Raw genomic sequence first — 19171 nt, forward strand, 5'->3', positions numbered from 1 at the left:
TTGATCAGCATGAAAATACAACTGCCAAATAGTCCTTCACAGTGGCTGTACCATTCTACATTCCCATCAACAGTGAATAAGTGTTCCTTTCTCTCCACATCCTCTCCAATACTTGTAGTTTTCTGACTTTTTAATAGTGGCTATTCTAATAGATGTGAATATCTCATGTAGCTTGATTTGCATTTCCCTAATAGTGATGCTGAACATTATTTTATGTGTTTTTTTTGCCATTTGTATTTCTTCAGACAAATGTCTATTCAAGTCTTTTGCCCATTTTTTAATTGGATCATTTGTCTTTATTGTTGAGTTGTAGCATTTCTTTATATATCATGACCTTAAACCCTTAATTGATAGGTGAATTCCAAATGTTTTCTCGCATTGAGTCAACTGCCTTTTCACCCTTTTGACAAAGTCCTTTGAGCTGTAAAAGTGTTTAATTTTGAGGTCCCATTTATCTATTTTTTATTTTGTTGCTTTTGCTTTGGGTGTGTATTACTCTACCAAAGGGCTGCCAATGCAGAGTACCAGAAACGTTGCCTTTTATATAGGAGATTTATTTGGGGTAAAACCTTACAGTTCTAAGGCTGTGAAAAGTCCAGCTCAAGGCACCATAAGAGGTGCTTTCTCACCAGAACCAGCTTTCACGCATTGAAACAAGGTGACAGGTGATCTCTGCCTGGTTTTTCCTTCCCCTCCTGGCCTTCTCTTAGTCTCAGCTGTTTCGCTTTCTTTCAGATTTCAGCTACAAGCTGGCATAGGGCTGTATTTTGGGTCGTCCTGTGTCAGTCTCAGCTGTTCCATTTTTCGTCCCAATTTAAAACTGAAGCTATCAAGGCAAATGGCTCATCTCTCACCGGGGCCTCAGCTGTTTGACCCTTTCTGTCACATGGCAGGATCAAAAACGACAGAGCTCTGTCTTCCTGGTATTTATCTGATACCATTTATATCAGACCCAGCAAGGGGGCACGGACTTGGCCTGAGTCACACTTGACTTTAGTCGAATCAGAAGCCCTAAAGCAGTATTAACAGGTAATCTTATCAAAGGCCAGCCACTCAGCTGAATTTAATATAGTCAAAGGGTATCACACCCAGAGAAATGGATTAGTTTAAAAAATAATTTTTTTCTTTTGGGGATTCATAAAATAATTTCAAGCTGCATAGGATGTAAGGTCTAAGAAACTGTCACCTACCACAAGATTACTGTGACCTTTTTATGAGGCAAAAACATAGTTTGAATTAACGTTACAATAGTGAAAGTTGTTAGTGTTGATTACATATGCAATAATTTATGAGATGATGCTCATCTTAAATACCTTGCAAGTTACTCGTTTGTCATTTCTTTGCTACTTGTAGAAGGCAATTGCCCTAACATTTCCCCCTTTTCAGCTATTTTCTTTACCATGTGTAATGGAATAGGTTTTCTTTATGTGTAATAGCAAACTTGACAGTTCATTTTTTCTTAGGAGGATAAACAATATTCACTTGTCAAGCCTGACTCTAGGGTTCATATTTTTTATTAAGGTCCGAGACTTATTTGCCCTTGCTCGGAAGAATGCCCCTTGCATTCTCTTCATTGATGAAATAGATGCAGTGGGAAGGAAGAGAGGAAGAGGCAACTTTGGAGGGCAGAGTGAGCAGGAAAACACGCTCAACCAACTGCTTGTGGAAATGGATGGTGAATATTCAAATAATATTTTAAACTACATTTTCTAAGTGTTTTATATATCTCTAAAATGACAATCTATATGTCTGTTGAGAACCAAATATATATATATATATATATATATATATATATATATATATATAAAGCATTCTCTAAAACAGTCCCCTCCTCCATTTTTTTAAAGTGCTATGTCTATTACACTAATATAGGTAATAACAAAGTATTCTTGCCTGGCAGCAATTAAGTATGGATATTAGATAACATTTGTACTTGGTGTTGAATAAGGGAAAAAGGAGTGAAATGATTAACAAGAATTTTAGTTTTGTTCTCAAAATCCTTTATGATTCTGAAGCATCAGGAAAATCCTTGTGTAACCAAGTCTGGGTTTGGCAAATTTTGAGTACTTTTTTACTAGCAAAGTAACAGTCTTTCCATGTATCTCTTTTCTTTTATTTCACAAAGTCAGTTCTGATGTGCCCTGTCATTCTGTTGTAAGAAATATGGATGCACATGCAAAAAGGAGAAATACAGGGCAAAGTGCTGAACTGGCTTCAGTTACTGAGCCAGGCATAGCATACAAATTAGAAGGCAGAGCTCCTCCTCCATTCTGCAGTGGTCAGGCCACACTGAGAGGGCTTTGTTCAGATTGGAGTGTCACATTTGAGGGGAGGTAGAAGATGAGCTCTTTTAGTGGGCAGCATTCTGAGTATGAAGGGTCTGGAATCATGAGATTGACATCAGAGAATGGCTAATAAAACTGAAGACCTTGATGCTGGAAAAAAGATTACGTATGTGGACATTGATTCCTGTCTTCAGTTATGCATTGATGTCCTGTGTCCTGGGGAGTTTAGATACATCATTTACAAATTAAATTTTGTTCATTAAAAAAAAATTGGTAACATCTTCTATATTTCTAGTTGATTAAATTAAAATCTTTGGTCATTTGTCTTTAGAAAATTGGTTATTCGAGTTTCACATGTTTCATAAGTTTCACTAAGGACAAGATGATGAGTAAAAAAAGTTCAAGTTTGTGATTTTAAAAAAACAATAATAAATAGAAAAAATTTTTAGTGTAGTAATGTATTTGTAGTGGTTAGAACTTCTTGATAGGCTCGCCATTGCTTACTGCTTTCTGTCATTTAAGAATGATTACATCTTTGTTATTGTCTTTCCAGGTTTTAACACAACAACAAATGTGGTAATTCTGGCAGGCACCAATAGACCAGATATCCTGGATCCTGCGCTCATGAGGCCGGGGCGCTTTGATCGGCAAATCTTTATTGGTGAGGGTATTTTGTTTGCTTGCAGTTCACTTATCATGGGGTATAGATGTAACTAGTTCACTGATTTTTTTTTTTCTTCTTCTCAAAAATAATTTCTAAAGGACCACCAGACATAAAAGGAAGAGCGTCTATTTTCAAAGTTCATCTCAGACCACTAAAATTGGACAGTTCCCTGGAAAAGGAGAAACTGGCAAGAATACTTGCATCCTTAACTCCAGGGTTTTCAGGTAAGTGAAAATAACCTGCTGAACTGTTCATAAGTATTATTAAATCAATGATAATTTCCAGGTATCAGTTCACTTTGTCACCTTTCACCTTGGGGCTTCCTAAGTATAAATTTTCAACTTTTATTGTGGGAAATATAAAGCATATATAAAGTTGAGAAAATAGTGCAAAAATCCCACTGTACCCATCACCTAGCTTCCAGAATAATTACTAATTCATGTCCAATCTTACTTCATCTGTACCCCCACCTATTGAGATAAAATTAATATACCCTAAATTTCACCTGTTTAAAGTATACAATTCAAGGGTTTTCAGTATATCCAGAGTCATGCAATCATCACTATAGTATAATTTTAGAACATTTTTATCATTCCAGAAGAAACCCTGTATCCATTAGCAGTCACTCCACATCCACCCCTCCTTCTAACCCCTGGCCAACAACCACTCACCTGCTTTCTCTCTCTGGATTTCCCTGTTCTGAACATTTCATATCAAACAACATGTCTTTTGTGCTTAGCTTTTTTCACTTAGCATAAGATTTTCACACTTCATCCATGTTATAGCATGTATCAGTATTTCATTCTTTTTCATTATTGAATATGGTCTATTGTATGGATGGATATTGCACATTTAATTTGTTCATTAGTTTATGGACATTTGTTTTTTTCCATATTCTATAAATAGTTCTATAAATATTCATGTACAAGTTTCTGTGGGTATATATGTTTTCATTTTTCTTGGGTATATAGCTAGGAGTAAAATTGCTGGGTCAAATAGTAACTCACTGTTAGTTAATTAACTGTTTGAGGAACCAAATTGTTTTCCAAGGTGGCTGCACCACTTTACATTCCCACCAGCAGTGTTTGATGGTTCCAGGTACTCCACATTTTTTAACACTTGTCATTGTCTTTTTGATGCTAACCATCCTTGCTGGTGTAAAGTGGTTTTGATGTCCATTTCCTTCATGGCTAAAGATGTTGAACATCTTTTCATGGGCTTATTAAAAACATTTTTTAATGTAAAATATGTCTTTCTCATTTCCTATCTCCTCCCTCCAAAAATCAGTCTGACATAAAAACACTTGAAACATATGAGATTATATACAATATAATATTGTATATTAGGTGGCATACAATTTAATATTGTATATTAGGTGGCATCTTAAATTTCCCAGGGGTCCTAACTCTTTACTTTTTTAAATTGTTTTGGGGCTTTGTAATTTATAACACTTTAACATTTGGTTATTGAGCACACACATTGTGTGATAGCTTATTTGTGGTACCGTATACCTAGCCTGAAAAGTTCATTTAAAGAAACTCTGGATTTAGAACACATTTGTCAGGCTTAACGTGTTCAGATTTGGTTGTTTACCTGAATGTACTAGGTTATTGCAATGCTCATAATTTTCATTTTGTCACCTTATCCTGTAATTCCCATATAAGCCATTTTCCCATTAGAGATAAAAAAGTTAATTAATGGGCATTTTTAAATGCTGTCTTCATTTGCTTTTATATGGGTCATGTTGACTATTTAGGTAATTGGTTACTTGTAATTCTCAATTACTAATACTTTCAGTTCAGAGAGCCAGAATTGTTCCAGGTTAATAGCCAGTAGGTTAGGTTTATTGTGAATCAAACTGAATTATATTACATTAATCCCTTATTCTAATCTGCAGGTGGAGAAATTGACTGTTAATTTGATTTGGTCATCTGTAAGATGTGACTATTGGTTTGCGGATATTGCAGTGTAAGCTGTTGTGTATGTTCGTTTTGCAGGAGCTGACGTTGCTAACGTCTGTAATGAAGCTGCTTTGATTGCTGCAAGACACCTTTCAGATTCCATAAACCAAAAACACTTTGAACAAGCAATTGAACGAGTGATTGGTGGTAAGGCAACTGAATATAACTCATATAAGTCATATACTATATATATATATATATATATATATATAAATATATATATATAAGTCCTGATACTATAGTGAGGGGATTTCTCTCTTTTGGCAAGACCTTGAAGCAAAGGAAAATATGCCTAGCCCACCCTGGGGCTCCCCATGCCTGGTGCTGTGAACACCTCCCTTTGCCCTGCTGTGTGAACAGAAGTGAGTGGTGTTGGGATGAATCTGACAGGCACCAGTGGCTTCAGACAGCAGCTTACATCCTACTTTCCTGAGGATGGCAGCAAGCATCAGAGTGTCTACCCCTGGATTATAGTAATCTAGTTTATAGAGAAGCTCCCAGTCCTCTTTTCCCAGTGTCACAACATGAGTTAAATGTGCTCTATGCTAGATGTTGGTAGTAGATATAAACGAGCTGTAACAACTCTTTGCCAGCATAGCAGGAGGTGCACAGAGCATATTTTCTTTGCTTTCTAAGGAGCCTATAGTCTAATACCCATAAGAAAACCAGCACTTTAAGCACCTGATTGTTCAAAAGAAGGAAAAGTACTGGGGACTGCAGTGGAAAGGCAGAGCTCCACAGAATTGGTGGGGTTAACTGAGGTGAATGGAGAAGTGGGCTGGGCACCAGTGTGGCAGGCACAAAGAACACCTGTGTGGGGAGGGAAAGTAAACTTTTCAGACTCAAAGTCCTGTGGGGAAGTAGCATTATGCTGAAAAATTAATTTAATTTTTGAAAGCTTTGAATCTTAGGTCTTTTAACATTTTGTCCCGTGGCTAGTATTGGAACTAGTGAGCTTTTTTTTTCCTGAGCCCACAGAGTAACATAATAATCAGTGATATTTTAGGAAAATGAACTTTGCTTTGAAGCATGGGGAAACATTAATCACCACAGGTACCCTTGGAGGCAGCTGTTTTAGCAGAAAAGGAGATGAATTTAGTTTCAGATATATTGCGTTTGAAGCAAGCAGGATGGACTGTGACTGTCCCATTATGTGCCAGGGAAGTGAGGAAGGTAGATGGGTTGCCCAGGAGCAGGTTCGCAATGAAAGGAAGAGGCGGGGACCTGCAGAGTCCATGCTGCCAGGTGCCTCAGTTAGTATGGGGAGGGGTGAGTGAGTTGGCAGAGTCCCTGAGGCTGACAATGTGCCACCACAGTTTTAGGCACTGACAGTACCTCCAAGACAAGGCAAAAATGAGGTAGCCAAAAGAGATAAGTGACAAGAGCAAAGACAGGTCATAAAAGAGTCATCAGCAGGATCAAGTGCTGTTGGATGCTAAGGAGAATGGACATGGCAAGGAGGCTGTCCTTGGTGATTTTTGACATGATAGTTTCAGTTGAGTAGAGAGGACAAAACCAGGTTAATAGCATTTCCAGTGAGTATTATAGAAGCTAGTCTAGCAGTGTGCAAGCATAGCATGGGTTAGGTGTTATATAAACTGCTAATTATTGAATTAATTAATAGACCAACACTTCTAGAAATCTGAATTGGAAAGAGAAAAATCAAGATGATAGAGTTGTTGATGAAATTAAAATAATTCACTTTAGAGACAGAAAAATTGCATGTTTGCATCTTTTTAGGTGAAGGGAAAGCTAAGCTCTTAGTGCTTAGTACAAATGTGAGAGTGACAGAGAATAGGGGTGGAAAATAGAGTAGTGGCCCTTGCTGTGAGGTGTTAGAAGTCTGCCTCTTCACAGTTCAGACCTTGTAAGCCGGAAGACACAAGCAGTTGTTTTGTAATAAGGTAGCATACTGAGAAATGAAAAATTCCTGTGATAAACCATGGAGGAGAATTCTTCTTTGTTTTTTCAGATAAGCAAGAAGGCTTATCTGTGGAAAACAGAGGATTTGTGAACTCGTCCTCTATAACTTTGTACCCTTGCACTTCTGTGATATATATATATCTTGGGTTTGTGGCATTGGGAACATAGCTTTTTAAAATTATTATTAATTGTTCAGATACCTTAATATGCTATCAATTGTGAAATTATCTGAGAAGAGTTACTTTGAACATAATAAAACTACTTTTGTCACAGCTGTGATGATTTGTATTAGGATAAACTATGTAAAAGTCAGCTACAAGTGCAAACTAGAGTTGAAGTGCACCTTAGGCCAGAGAAGAACCCTGCTTAGAGCAGAGATCTTCAGTTCTCCCGGCAGCCTTGTAGGCCCCAACATGATCTCCTCTGGACCCCATATTTCTGAGAAGTTTTATCTTCGTAGGTCTGCCTTGCTGCTTCCCTGGCTGGCTCTTTGAACCCTTTGGGTCATTGGCAGTGTGCTGGGAACTCCAGCACTGGCTTCGCTGACTCTTAGTAGGTATTTCTATATCCTTAACTAGCTCACTACTTTCTCTATCATCTGCCTTCTTTCAGGAACATAGAACAGTTAGCCTTCCATGGCAAGCATCTTTGTTTACCCAGGACTTGGTAATTCTGAATACCTAGACTAATCAGTGAGGACCTTTTCCGAGCTCTTCGTTGTTATGAATTTTATGTATTTTTCAATTGGGCTAAGGACTGGATTTTTATTTTATTTATTTTTTGCATTTCTGTGTGTTTCTCAACAGGATATGTGATTCAAAACAATAGGATATTATACCAAATACCATTGATTGTACACTTTGGATGAATTGTATGCTTTATTAATATGTATCAATAAAATTGATTTATTTTTAAAAAAATAGAGTTAAGAGACAATTATGTGTGGACCTAGGCTAGTGAATGTATTTTTGCCTATAGTTGGGTATATTTTGAAATTGATCCTTTGCTTTTATTTCGACCTTATATTGGAATTTTTGGATTGTCCTAGGAAGCAAGGTGTATAAGTCACATTTTAGGTAAAGTAATTTCAGTGTCACTAAAGCAGTGGTTTTATTTTGTTTTTTTTTTTTTTTCATTATTTTGTTAGGCTTAGAGAAAAAAACCCAGGTTCTGCAGCCAGAGGAGAAGAAAACTGTAGCGTACCATGAGGCGGGCCATGCAGTTGCTGGCTGGTATTTGGAACATGCAGACCCACTTTTAAAGGTAAAGCAGTTTGCATTTAACATCTGGAAAGCCACCTAACTATGTGAACAATTACTTGATTGTAATGACTTGAGAAAAAAATTTGTACTCCCACAAAGGATAAATATAAAGGATAAGTTTAAAGGAATTTGGCGAAAACTTCTGGTAATGGTGATGGAAAGAAGTGGTCATGCAACTCCTCCCACAGAAGTTTTAGAATTTGGACAGAAAGCAGCTCTTTCAAAGGACTGACAAGTGTCCAAAAGCAGACCAATGCTGGAGGAATGTTTACTCTTAAAGAGCAGCATCTGCAATGGGTAAGAATTGGGAGGTTGTGCCTTTTTGCATGAAGGTTTCCTTTACCCTTCACTGCTACAGTGGTGTAAAACATTGGCCTTACTATCTTGAGGTGGTAGAGAAGAAACCTCAGGATTTGAAAATACAGGAAAATCCTGCAAGTGATAAACCACAAAAGGGAAGAGACCGAAGTCTGAGTGGAAACTGCCCAAATTCCTAGCTGTCAGATAAACTACAAAGTACATGTGCACAGTTGGAGACCCCAGGGGGAAAAAAAATGAGCAGAGACCAAAGAAATCTACCTTTGAAAGACAGGGATGCACTAAGTGAGATTAAGTTTTCTGCTCTTTCAACGGAGTATTTTACCCAAAACCATGCAGCATGGACGACAGAAAGCTTTACTGACTTGAAATGTCAGGACAGCTGAAAATGGAGGGGGGCACTCCTGAAGAAAGGGGACCACAGAGGAGGTAACATTAAAAGTGTATAAAAAACATCCTAAGTCTCCAAAGAAGCCACTAGAACACGTAAGTAAATTCAGCAGGGTTTCAGGGTTCAAGGTGAGTATACAAAGGTCAATTGTATTTCTGTATATAAGTAACGAACAATTTGAAAATGAAATTTTAAAAGTGTAATTTCATTTGAAATAGCATCCATAATAAACATAAAATACTTAGGGATAAATTTAACAAGATATTATAAAACCTGTGCATTGAATTAAAGAAGATCTTAAAAAAAATAGAGATATATCATGTTCATGGGATGTTAAATTGTCAGTTCTCCCCAAATTGATCTATAGCTTAAGGGCAATTTCTATCATAATTGCAGCAGGCTTTTTTTTTTTTTGTAGAAACTGATGTGCTGAATATAACATTTATATGGAAAATATGGATGACTTAGAATAGCCAGAACAATTAAGTTGAAGGAGTTGCCCTACCCACTTACAAGGCTTTATACAATGCTAGTGTAATCAAGATTGATATTGGTGAAAGGACTAAAATGTAGATCAGCGGAACTACTGAATCTGCAGAAATGGAATGTACAGAAATAGACCCACACATATATTTGGTTAGTTATATTCAAGAGAGGCACCAAGGTAATTCAAGGGGGAAAGCATTGTCCTGTTAGAAGTTCTGGAACAATTAACTATCTGTATGAAAAAAAGTGAACATTGACCCTTACCTAGCCATGCACAAAAAGTCAATTTGAAATCAGTTATAAAAGCTAAGACCTGCAAAGCTTCTAGAAGAAAGCACACAAAAATACCTGTGATCTTGGGTAGGCAAAATTTCTTAGGACAAAAAAGCTTGAACCATAAAAGAAAAAGTTGGTTAATGGAATCCTATCAAAATTAAAAGACTTTTGCTCTCTGATAGACACCATTAAGAAAATGAAAAGGAAAGTCATAGATGCTGAGAAAATACTTGTAGTTGATGTATATGACAGAGGTCTGCTACCTAGAATATATAAAGAACTCTTAAAACTCAATAAGAAAACAAGCATTGCAATAAAACCATGGGCAGAAGATTTGAGTAGACACTTAACAAAAGAGTATATGAATGGATAGTAAGCATGTGACAATACTCAACCTTATTAGTCATCAGGGAAATGCTAATTGGAACCATAATGAGATACCACTGCACGCCCATTGGAGTGGTTAAAATTAAAAAGACAGTACCAAGCGTTGGTGAGAATATGGAGTACTTGGAACTTTCACATTGCTGATGGGAATGTGTAAGAAGAGTACAGCTGGTTTGGAAAACAGGTTAGCAGTTTCTTATAAAGGTAAACATCAAGCAATCTCAGTTCTCAATATTTACCCAAGAGAAAGGAAAACATGTCCACACATAGACTTTTACTGCTTTATTCTGTATAAAAACTGCAAAAAACTGAGAACAACCCTGATATCCATCAAGAATGAAATGGATAAATAAATGCTGGTATGTTCATACCAGGAATGTTACACAGCAATAAAAAGGAACCATCAGGACACAAAACATTACAATTGAATTGCAAAAACATAGAGAAAGAAACCAGACACAACTAAGTATAAATTATTCCAATTTTTTGCAGTTCTAGAAATTATAAACTAATCTATAGGGACAGAGCGCTTCTCTGGGGTTGCAGGTGGAGGGAAAAATGGGCTACAAAGGATTGCAAGGGAAATGAGGAATGATGAAAATGTTTTGTATCTTCATTGTGGTAGGCAATTACATTTGTCAAAACTTATTGAGCCCAAATAAAAGAAACAAACTTATTGAACTGTACGCTTAAAATTATTCCCCTATAAAGTTTATTTTTTTTAAATTAAGGGACTTTTCTCACTTTCTAAAAGAGGAAAAGGATACAAAGGCAGGTAAAAGCTGTGAGAGCATCTTGGTCTGCTCTATCCCTCCTTTGGTCTGACGGCAGAGTTTAATCAAGCCTGCACAGGATTTGGGCTCTCAGAGGAGTTATCATGTGGATCAGGTGTTGCTCACCTTTTGTCAAGACTGAATAATATCTATTGAGTTTTTATAAAAAGACTCAAAAATACTTTATAGAACTAAGGTGAAGTTATCCTAAGAGAAAATATTCCTTCTGAGTAGTCACTGCTGCTAAATCTCATGTAGCCAAGGCCAGTGGATTTCCCAGCTAGTGGGCTCATTTTATTTTTCATCAATTAGTTTATCATTCTGTAGACAAAACAGGTTTTGGTCAAGTCTGTACTTGGTAGTGGAATTGTTGATATTTTTTATGTGTGTTAACCAGGTGTCCATCATCCCACGTGGCAAAGGATTAGGCTATGCTCAGTATTTACCGAAAGAGCAATACCTGTATACCAAAGAGCAGCTCTTGGACAGGATGTGTATGACTTTAGGTGGTCGAGTATCAGAAGAAATCTTCTTTGGAAGAATTACAACTGGTGCCCAAGATGACCTGAGAAAAGTAACTCAGAGTGCATATGCCCAAGTAAGTGTGTGATACAGAGTGTTTCGTCCTCATTTTCCCACGTTTGCATGAAAAATTGACATTCATGAAATGGTTCTGGAACAGTAATACTGTGTTTGGGTTTGGCTTTTTAGGCAAAGATTATTTCATAAAAGAAATCAATTTTAGAGCATTCAAAACTTTAGAAAAATGAACTTTTTTGTGGTATATATGTAGAGTTAAAGGGTAAGTTATTAGCCTGCATAATCCCTTATGAGAACATTGCCTTAGAATCCCCTGTATTTCCTTCCCTTCCCTTAGCATATGTCCCCTCACTTCCTGCCTAGAGTAACTCCATTCCGACTTTTGTTGCAATCCATCCCTTGTTTTCTTTGTTTTATTGCTAGTGCATACATCTCTAAGCAGTATTGTTTCACTTGATATAAATGACTTTCTTTGGGAATGCCTGTTCTTTTTTTTTTTTTTTTAAGATTTATTTATTTCTCTCCCCATTTCCCCCCCACCCCCCACCCCGGTTGTCTATTTGCTGTGTCTTCTTTGTCCGCTTCTGTTGTTGTCAGCAGCACGGGAAATCTGTGCTTCTTTTTGTTGCATCATCTTGTGTCAGCTCTCCATGTGTGCGGCACCATTCCTAGGCAGGCTGCACTTTCTTTCGCGCTGGGCGGCTCTCCTTACGGGGCGCACTCCTTGCGCGTGGGGCTCCCCTACACGGGGGCCACCCCTGCATGGCAGGGCACTCCTTGTGCGCATCAGCACTGCGCATGGGCCAGCTCCACATGGGTCAAGGAGGCCCGGGGTTTGAACCGCGGACCTCCCATGTGGTAGACGGATGCCCTAACCACTGGGCCAAGTCCGCCGCCCAGGAATGCCTCTTCTTGATACGTTATCTCTTCTTTCCCTATCTTCTGTATTTATCACTTTGTCAATTCCTTTTTAATGCCTCATTTTTAAAAAATTGTTTTAATTGTCCTTTTTTACCTCCTCTCAATGCGTTATGTGCTGTGTTTATTTGCTCTTGTGTTATAGTTTAGTCTTCATTTCTAAATTTCTTCTTGTATGTCTAATTCTTTCCTAAGTTCCAACACTTCAACTCAGTTTTTCTAATTTTGATTTGTATTGTTCTATCATATTTTCTATAATTTTTGTAACTTCTTTAAGTCTTTTTTTGAAGTAGTAGGGTACAATTTTTATCTGTTTTATGGAAATGTTTTTTCATCTTATTTCATTATCTGTAGAGATGTTATTCTGCATCTTTTTTTCTCATAATAACTTCATGAGGGATTTTTCTGCTGCCCAATTTTTACCTAAAATTTGTTTTCCTGATCTCTTAGGAGGGCGGAATGATTAGAACAGTATTTCTAGATTCATGGCTCCAGAGTTTCCTTTTCTGTTTTCATGAAATGTTGAAAAACATGCTTCCCACTTTCTGTGATCTCCCGGCTCCGTTCCTGTCCTTACTTTTATCTGAACCATCTCTTTTCTAGTCAGTTCTGCTTTTACTACCAGCAGCTTCTTAATATGGGGCTTTGTCTAGAAGGGAATTTTGCTTGCTTTTTGAGAGTTCAAAGAGCAGAGACAAGGCCAGTCTCCTCAGACCTTCCCACAGCCTCTCTGTATTCATTTGTTCTCAGATCAGTAGACCACACTGCCAGGAAGAGCCTACTGGTAGCTTGGGTTCTTCTTTTCTCAGGTCTTTCAGATGACCCCTGCTGCCCTGTTTCCCCTTGTATAGAGAGCAGTGTCGTGTGGGTCTTCTAGCTGTTGGTGATTTGTCCCCACCTGTTTGTCACCTCATTTTGTCTTAGGTGTTGTCTGTATGTTTCTGGTTTTGCTTTTTTAGTGGAGAGTTTAAAACATTACACCAGGAAAGTTAGATGTGGCTCAAATGATTGGGCTCCCGTCTTATCATATGGGACGTCCAGGGTTTGATTCCTGGGGCCTCCTGGTGAAGGCAAGCTGGCCAACACAGTGAGCCGTCCTGAGCGGAGAGCTGGCCCCTGCAGGAGTGCTGGCCCACATGGCAAGCTAGCCCGAGCGGAGAGCTTGGTGCAGCAAGATGATGCACAAAAGAAGACACAGAGGAGAGACAGTAGGAGACACAGTAGACCAGGGAGCTGAGGTGGCACAAGAGATTGAGCACTTCTTTCCCTCCCTGGGAGGTCCCAGGATTGGTTCCCGGTGCTGCCTGAAGAGAAGACAGGTAGACACAGAAGAATGCACAGCAAATGGACACAGAGCACAGAGAGCAGATAGTTGGGGCAGGGGGATAAAAAAATATATATATGCCATTGCTGCTACTGTCTACACAGAATATTCTTGTCCACTTAGCTGACTCAAGGCTACCATATAGATTTGCCAGGTTAAGGAGTAGTATTACAGGGAAGCAGATTTGGCTCAACTGGTAGAGCATTTGCCTACTATATAGGAGGTCCAGGGTTCAAACCCGGGCCTCCAGACCTGTGTGGTGAGCTGGCCCATGCACAGCGCTGATGCGTGCAAGGAGTGCTGTGCCATGCGGGGGTGTCCCCCGCGTAGGGGAGCCCCACATGCAAGAAGTGCGCCCTGCAAGGAGAGGCACCCGCATGAAAAAAAGCACACCCTGCCCAGGAGTGGTGCTGCAGACACGGAGAACTGACGCAAGATGACGCAACAAAAAGAGACACAGATTCTCAGTGCCACTGACAAGAGTGCAGCGGACACACAAGAACACACAGTGAATGGACAGAGAGAGCAGACAATGGGGAATGGGAGAGAAAGAAATAAAAAATCTTAAAAAAAAAAAAAAGGAATAGTATTACAGTGAGGTATGTGAATTCAATGTCATTGTAAAGACGTCTTACCACTTTATAAAAATAGCCTGTCTGCCTAAATGGATGCCCACCACTAACCATACATTCCTTTTCAGATTGTTCAGTTTGGTATGAATGAAAAGGTCGGGCAAATTTCCTTTGACCTCCCACGTCAGGGAGACATGGTATTGGAGAAACCTTACAGTGAAGCTACTGCAAGACTGATAGATGATGAAGTACGGATACTTATTAATGATGCTTATAAAAGAACAGTAGCTCTTCTCACAGAAAAGAAAGCTGATGTGGAGAAGGTAAGTGCCAGTTATATAAATAATTCTCTACAAAGATTTACAAACAAGATCAGTTGATGTAAGATTAAGTATTTTGGTTGGATTATAGACTCAAGAATTTTCTCTGGCTAACTCTTCAATTCATTCATTCTGATGTCTCTGAGTATGCCCCATCTGTGAGATGGTGGGAAGACAGTGGGGAGCAGACGCAGCCGTGGCTCTCTGTCCAGCAGGTCTGGTGAATGACTAACGAAGCCTATTCATTACTATAAAATAAACAATGGCACTTTTCCCCACCAAACTGTTTGCCAGTGCTGGTAATAAGGAATACAGTCAATTGATTGGAACTTCCCATTGTTTTTCACCTCTAGAATAAACAGGTGGTAAAAGGTGAATGGGAAAATAAAATAATTAAGCCTGAGGAAATAGCACGTGAGCATTAAATGGTCTTGTTTACGTACTTCCATGAATAAGTGTGCGTTGCGGTTTTCATTGCTAGACTTCATTTGGTAACACCTGTAAAAAGGGAAGGACTCTTTTTAAACTCAGTGAATTTCTTGCAACCAGTAAATTCTAATTATTCAGAATCTTGTAACCAAAATTGGAAATTGTTTTTCTTTGAACATTCTGCACTCATGAGAAATACACAAATGGAAAACCCTTTTTATAAGGAACTGACTCAACTAAAAGCATATTCTAAGATAAGTTATTTAGTTGGCCAGACTCCAGAGCAGCCTGTGAGCCTGCCCTGTGCTAGGCAATTGCAGAATAACTCATGGCATCTCCTCACTGACATGCACAGTGTGACGGGAGAGAGCTGGTGCGTTTGAAGTGCTAGGCAGCATGCCGCAGACCTCAGCGGAGAGCTCGTGTAGGCCACGGGGCTCAGAGAGCTTCACTTAGGAGAGAGGTCTGCGTTTTTATCTTGAAGTGTGAGCACGTCGTAATAAAGGAATAAAGGAAAGGATACGCATGCAGTGCAGACATCAGAGGAGAAGACAAATTGATACCTCTGGACTGGAATCCCTCCCTTCATGGAGGAGGCAGGGCCAAGAGCGGCTTGTCTGGATCAGGTGAAGGTTAAGCTGGGCCAGGTTACGAAGGGCCTCAGAAGCGAGGCATGTACAAAGGTGTGTGTGGCAGGCAGCAGTGTGGAAATGGGGTGAGGGAGACGAAGCCCAGAAACCAGCTTAGAGCTGGGCGGCAGCTCGTAATATTCCTGGGAGCGTGCCCTAGTGGCAGTGGAAATATAGAGGAAAGGCAGATAATCTAAACAGCATGTATTGATTAAATACAAAGGATGAAAGAAAAGAAAATCCTCAGGTGATTCCAAGACTTCTACCAATGGCAGGTGTGGGCTGGCGGAGGGTAGGAGAACAGCAAAGGGTTCTGTTTTGACCCCCAAGAGGATGTAAGCAAGTGTTGGCAAGTGGAGTATGAATAGGAGTTCTAGGCCAGAGGTAATAGACAGTGGTTGAAAACAAGGAAATGAACTCTGAAAGGCAACGTAAGAGTTCACTCTAGATTACTAGCTCTATGGGGGCAAAGAGTATGCATAGAATTACTCGAGAGCAGGGATCCCAGTCTGTGTAATAGTTGCTCAGATACGTCTAGGCAGTCAAACCCACTTACCTTATCATGCTTTCCCTATTTACAGTATAGGTGATGACAGTGTAGAACAGATGTCTTTGAAGAGATCCTTGGTTTAACATAGAGTCGAAACACTACAGAATTCTCCAATACTTTTTGGTCTACTATAAAAATTAAATATCTTATGAATATGTTACTTCTCTCTCTTTAACCAGTTATCTACAAAAGTGAAAATACATAACATACGTGTATTTATTATATTTATATGTGTATGTATGGGTAAGCAGATTGAGAAGTAAAGGTGGTCTAAAAAGGAATCCAAAAATTTTTGTTTCTCCATGTCTTCTATCTGCAAACATTATATTAAAAAGCCAGAGCATTGTAGTATACTGGCTATACCTTTTTTTATTTTTTTGAGGTACCAGGGACTGGGGATTGAACCCAGGACCTTGTATGTGGGAAGCCAGCACTCAGCCGCTGAACCATATCAGCTTCCCTGAGTTGGTTTTTTTGTTTTGCTTGTTGTTTGTTTTTGTTTTTTCAGGAGATACCGGGAACCAAACCCGGGACCTCCCAAATGGGAGGCAAGTGCTCAACCACTTGAGCCATATCTGCTGCCTGGCCATACTGTTTAAGAGTCTTTATCTGCTAGAGATATATTCAAAAATATATGTGGACAAATGATATGACAATCATTTTCTTCAAATCTAGAGAGTACATGAAACAAAATGGCTCTAAATTGATCATTGTTGAAGCTAGATGATGGTTACTTGGGGGTTGATTTATCCATTCTTTATATCTTTAAAAACAGCATTTTATATAAATTGCAGATGTACTGAATTTTAAGTAGGAAGCTATCTCAGGAACTAAATCCATTTCATTAGATCAATTCATAATCTTAAACAGCTTCATTTTCTTTATAATGGTCAGTGACTTGATTTAAATAGTTACTTCTGATCCATCCTTCGCCTCCTTACACATGACGGGGGTCAGGTATCCCTTTTTCTGTGGCCTGTGGAAATGCGCAATGTCAGATTTGTGGTTCTGTAACAAAGGAGTAGAATTTCAAGGCACATATTTTTATATTAACTTTCTGGGCTTCATTTTGTATTGTTTCAATATGTACCTCTGGTATATATATTACAAAGAGAGATTTCTCATTCTTTATTATGTATCAAAATTTACTTAACCAGTCTCTTACCAACTGACATTTGTTGCTTCTAGTATTCTGCCTATCTTATTTTAAAATTACGTGACTTCATGTATAAGGCATCTTTCTGAGTGTTCTTAAATTCCTTTTTGGAATTAAATAAGCTATAAATAAAAACAGTATCTTTGAATAGACATTTGGTAAATAGCTTTATTTAATGTAAATTGTTTACATTTCAGGTTGCTCTTCTTTTGTTAGAAAAGGAAGTTTTAGATAAGAATGACATGGTTGAACTTTTGGGCCCCAGACCATTTGCGGAAAAATCTACGTACGAGGAATTTGTGGAAGGCACTGGCAGCTTGGATGAGGACACGTCGCTTCCAGAGGGCCTGAAGGACTGGAACAAAGAGCGTGAGAAGGAGAAGGAGGAGCCCACTGAAGAGAAGGAAGCCAGCCAGATCACAGGAGGGGCGCCATTCTGATTTGCCTGCACTCTGGCTCCAGTATGCACATTACTTCACCTGCAGCTCTCAGAAATGAGAACACTGCTGAGCTGATGAAGAAACCGTGGAAGGAGTCCTCATCCTCCCCAGCAGCCGCAGTGGGGTGGCAGCGTGACTTTCTGAGGTCCCAGGGGACAGCTGCAGGCTGCCTGCCCAGCAGGCGCCCTGCACAGCCGTGGCTCAGCCTGAAATGCGTGCTGCTCCGGGCTGCCCATCAGCCTGTTGCCGCTGCCCGGCTGATGCTGGCCGGGGTGGCCATTGTACGGCATCTTGACCGTGAGGGAGAGGTTCTTTCTTTTCTCCTCACCCACTCTTCATTCCTGTTTTCCTTCAGAGTGTCCCTCTGCACACTGGAGGCAGATGGGCTGTGAAAGTAATGGGAGTGCTGAGAAGACTAATTTGATTTGATATTTTGAAGATTGAATCCAGATCACTTCTTGCTGGTTTAATGGAATGGTTTTCTACAGAAAGCTGTAATATATTTAAAAATATGAATGTATTGTGTAAATACAGCTTCTTTCCATCAAAAATAAAAGGAAAACACTGTACTTAATTTTTCTGATCGCACAAAGGGTGTTTAGACTTGGGTTACTTTATTTTAGAAAAATAATGGCAAGGATCAGTGCTCTTATTTATTTATTTTTTTAAAAGATGTATTTATTTAATTCCCCCCCTTCCCCGGTTTAATGGGGATCTTTGATATAAAACCTCTGTCTTCATGGTTCTCATCATCTCCCATCGAATTACTGACTTCTACATTTGTACTGGAGCGCTCTGCTGGACTCCAGATGTAAAACACATTGATAGAGTTGGACAGTTCGAGTCTGTGATAATGGAGGAGGAGCTGTTCAGAGCCAACCTCGATCTTGAGAAGGAACATGAAACTAAGCTCTTGAGGTGCCTCAGCATTGGGTTTCCTGTGGCTTCTCAGCAAAGAGGTTGGAGCCATAAACGAATATTCTCATTAGAAGGGAGTTATGTGTTCTAGAAAAGTTCAAGTCCGCAATGCTGTGAACATGGAAGAGGTTCCCAATGCTATCATTTAGAGTTGGAGGTACCAAGCACTTTTTTTACATTTTAAGATTATTTACTTCTTTTAGCAACTGCCTCTACTATGATTCCACCTTGCCTTCCATGTTCTTGATCTGATTAAGCATGTGGGAACAGTGATTTTCCAGACTTAAGGCATTAAATCCTGTAGCCTCCGTGGGGTGAGCCTAGAATGATGGAGGTGGGCGGGTGGACCTGTCCCGCGTGCTGTGTCCTGTGACTGCCTTTTACCGGTGGCCGATGGCAGAACTCGCTCTGACCACCACTAATCCAGGATTAGGACCTGAGCCCTCGGCTCAGTGTCAGCGTCCCCTCGGCCATGGAGCGACAGACTTTTTCATACAGTGTTGTGGGACACGTGCAGTGAACTGTTTTAAAGCTGTGAGAGTTGTTTAGTCGTAAGAGTACTTAGCTTGCTTTTTCTACACACAAACATAAAATCCAGGTGTGATACAGCCTCCACACTCAGAAGAGGAAAGATGCCCACGTGTACTAG

General features: G+C 39.4%; 1 protein-coding gene across 2 annotated transcripts in view; it reads left to right on the plus strand.

The window, feature by feature from the left end:
* AFG3L2 (AFG3 like matrix AAA peptidase subunit 2) overlaps nucleotides 1-18178 on the plus strand; it is a 41523-nt gene extending 23345 nt beyond the window's left edge. For both annotated transcript variants that reach the window (XM_004469995.4, XM_023592131.3), the window contains exons 10-17: nucleotides 1522-1675; nucleotides 2839-2946; nucleotides 3048-3173; nucleotides 4947-5057; nucleotides 7981-8096; nucleotides 11124-11324; nucleotides 14209-14403; nucleotides 17362-18178. In XM_004469995.4, coding sequence (XP_004470052.2) covers nucleotides 1522-1675; nucleotides 2839-2946; nucleotides 3048-3173; nucleotides 4947-5057; nucleotides 7981-8096; nucleotides 11124-11324; nucleotides 14209-14403; nucleotides 17362-17604 — 1254 coding nt within the window. In that variant the 3' untranslated portion in view covers nucleotides 17605-18178. The remainder of the gene's footprint in view (nucleotides 1-1521; nucleotides 1676-2838; nucleotides 2947-3047; nucleotides 3174-4946; nucleotides 5058-7980; nucleotides 8097-11123; nucleotides 11325-14208; nucleotides 14404-17361) is intronic.
* Nucleotides 18179-19171: the final 993 nt, after the last annotated feature.

The sequence above is a fragment of the Dasypus novemcinctus genome, chromosome 16 (assembly GCF_030445035.2).
Source record: "Dasypus novemcinctus isolate mDasNov1 chromosome 16, mDasNov1.1.hap2, whole genome shotgun sequence".
Taxonomy (NCBI): Eukaryota; Metazoa; Chordata; class Mammalia; order Cingulata; family Dasypodidae; genus Dasypus; species Dasypus novemcinctus.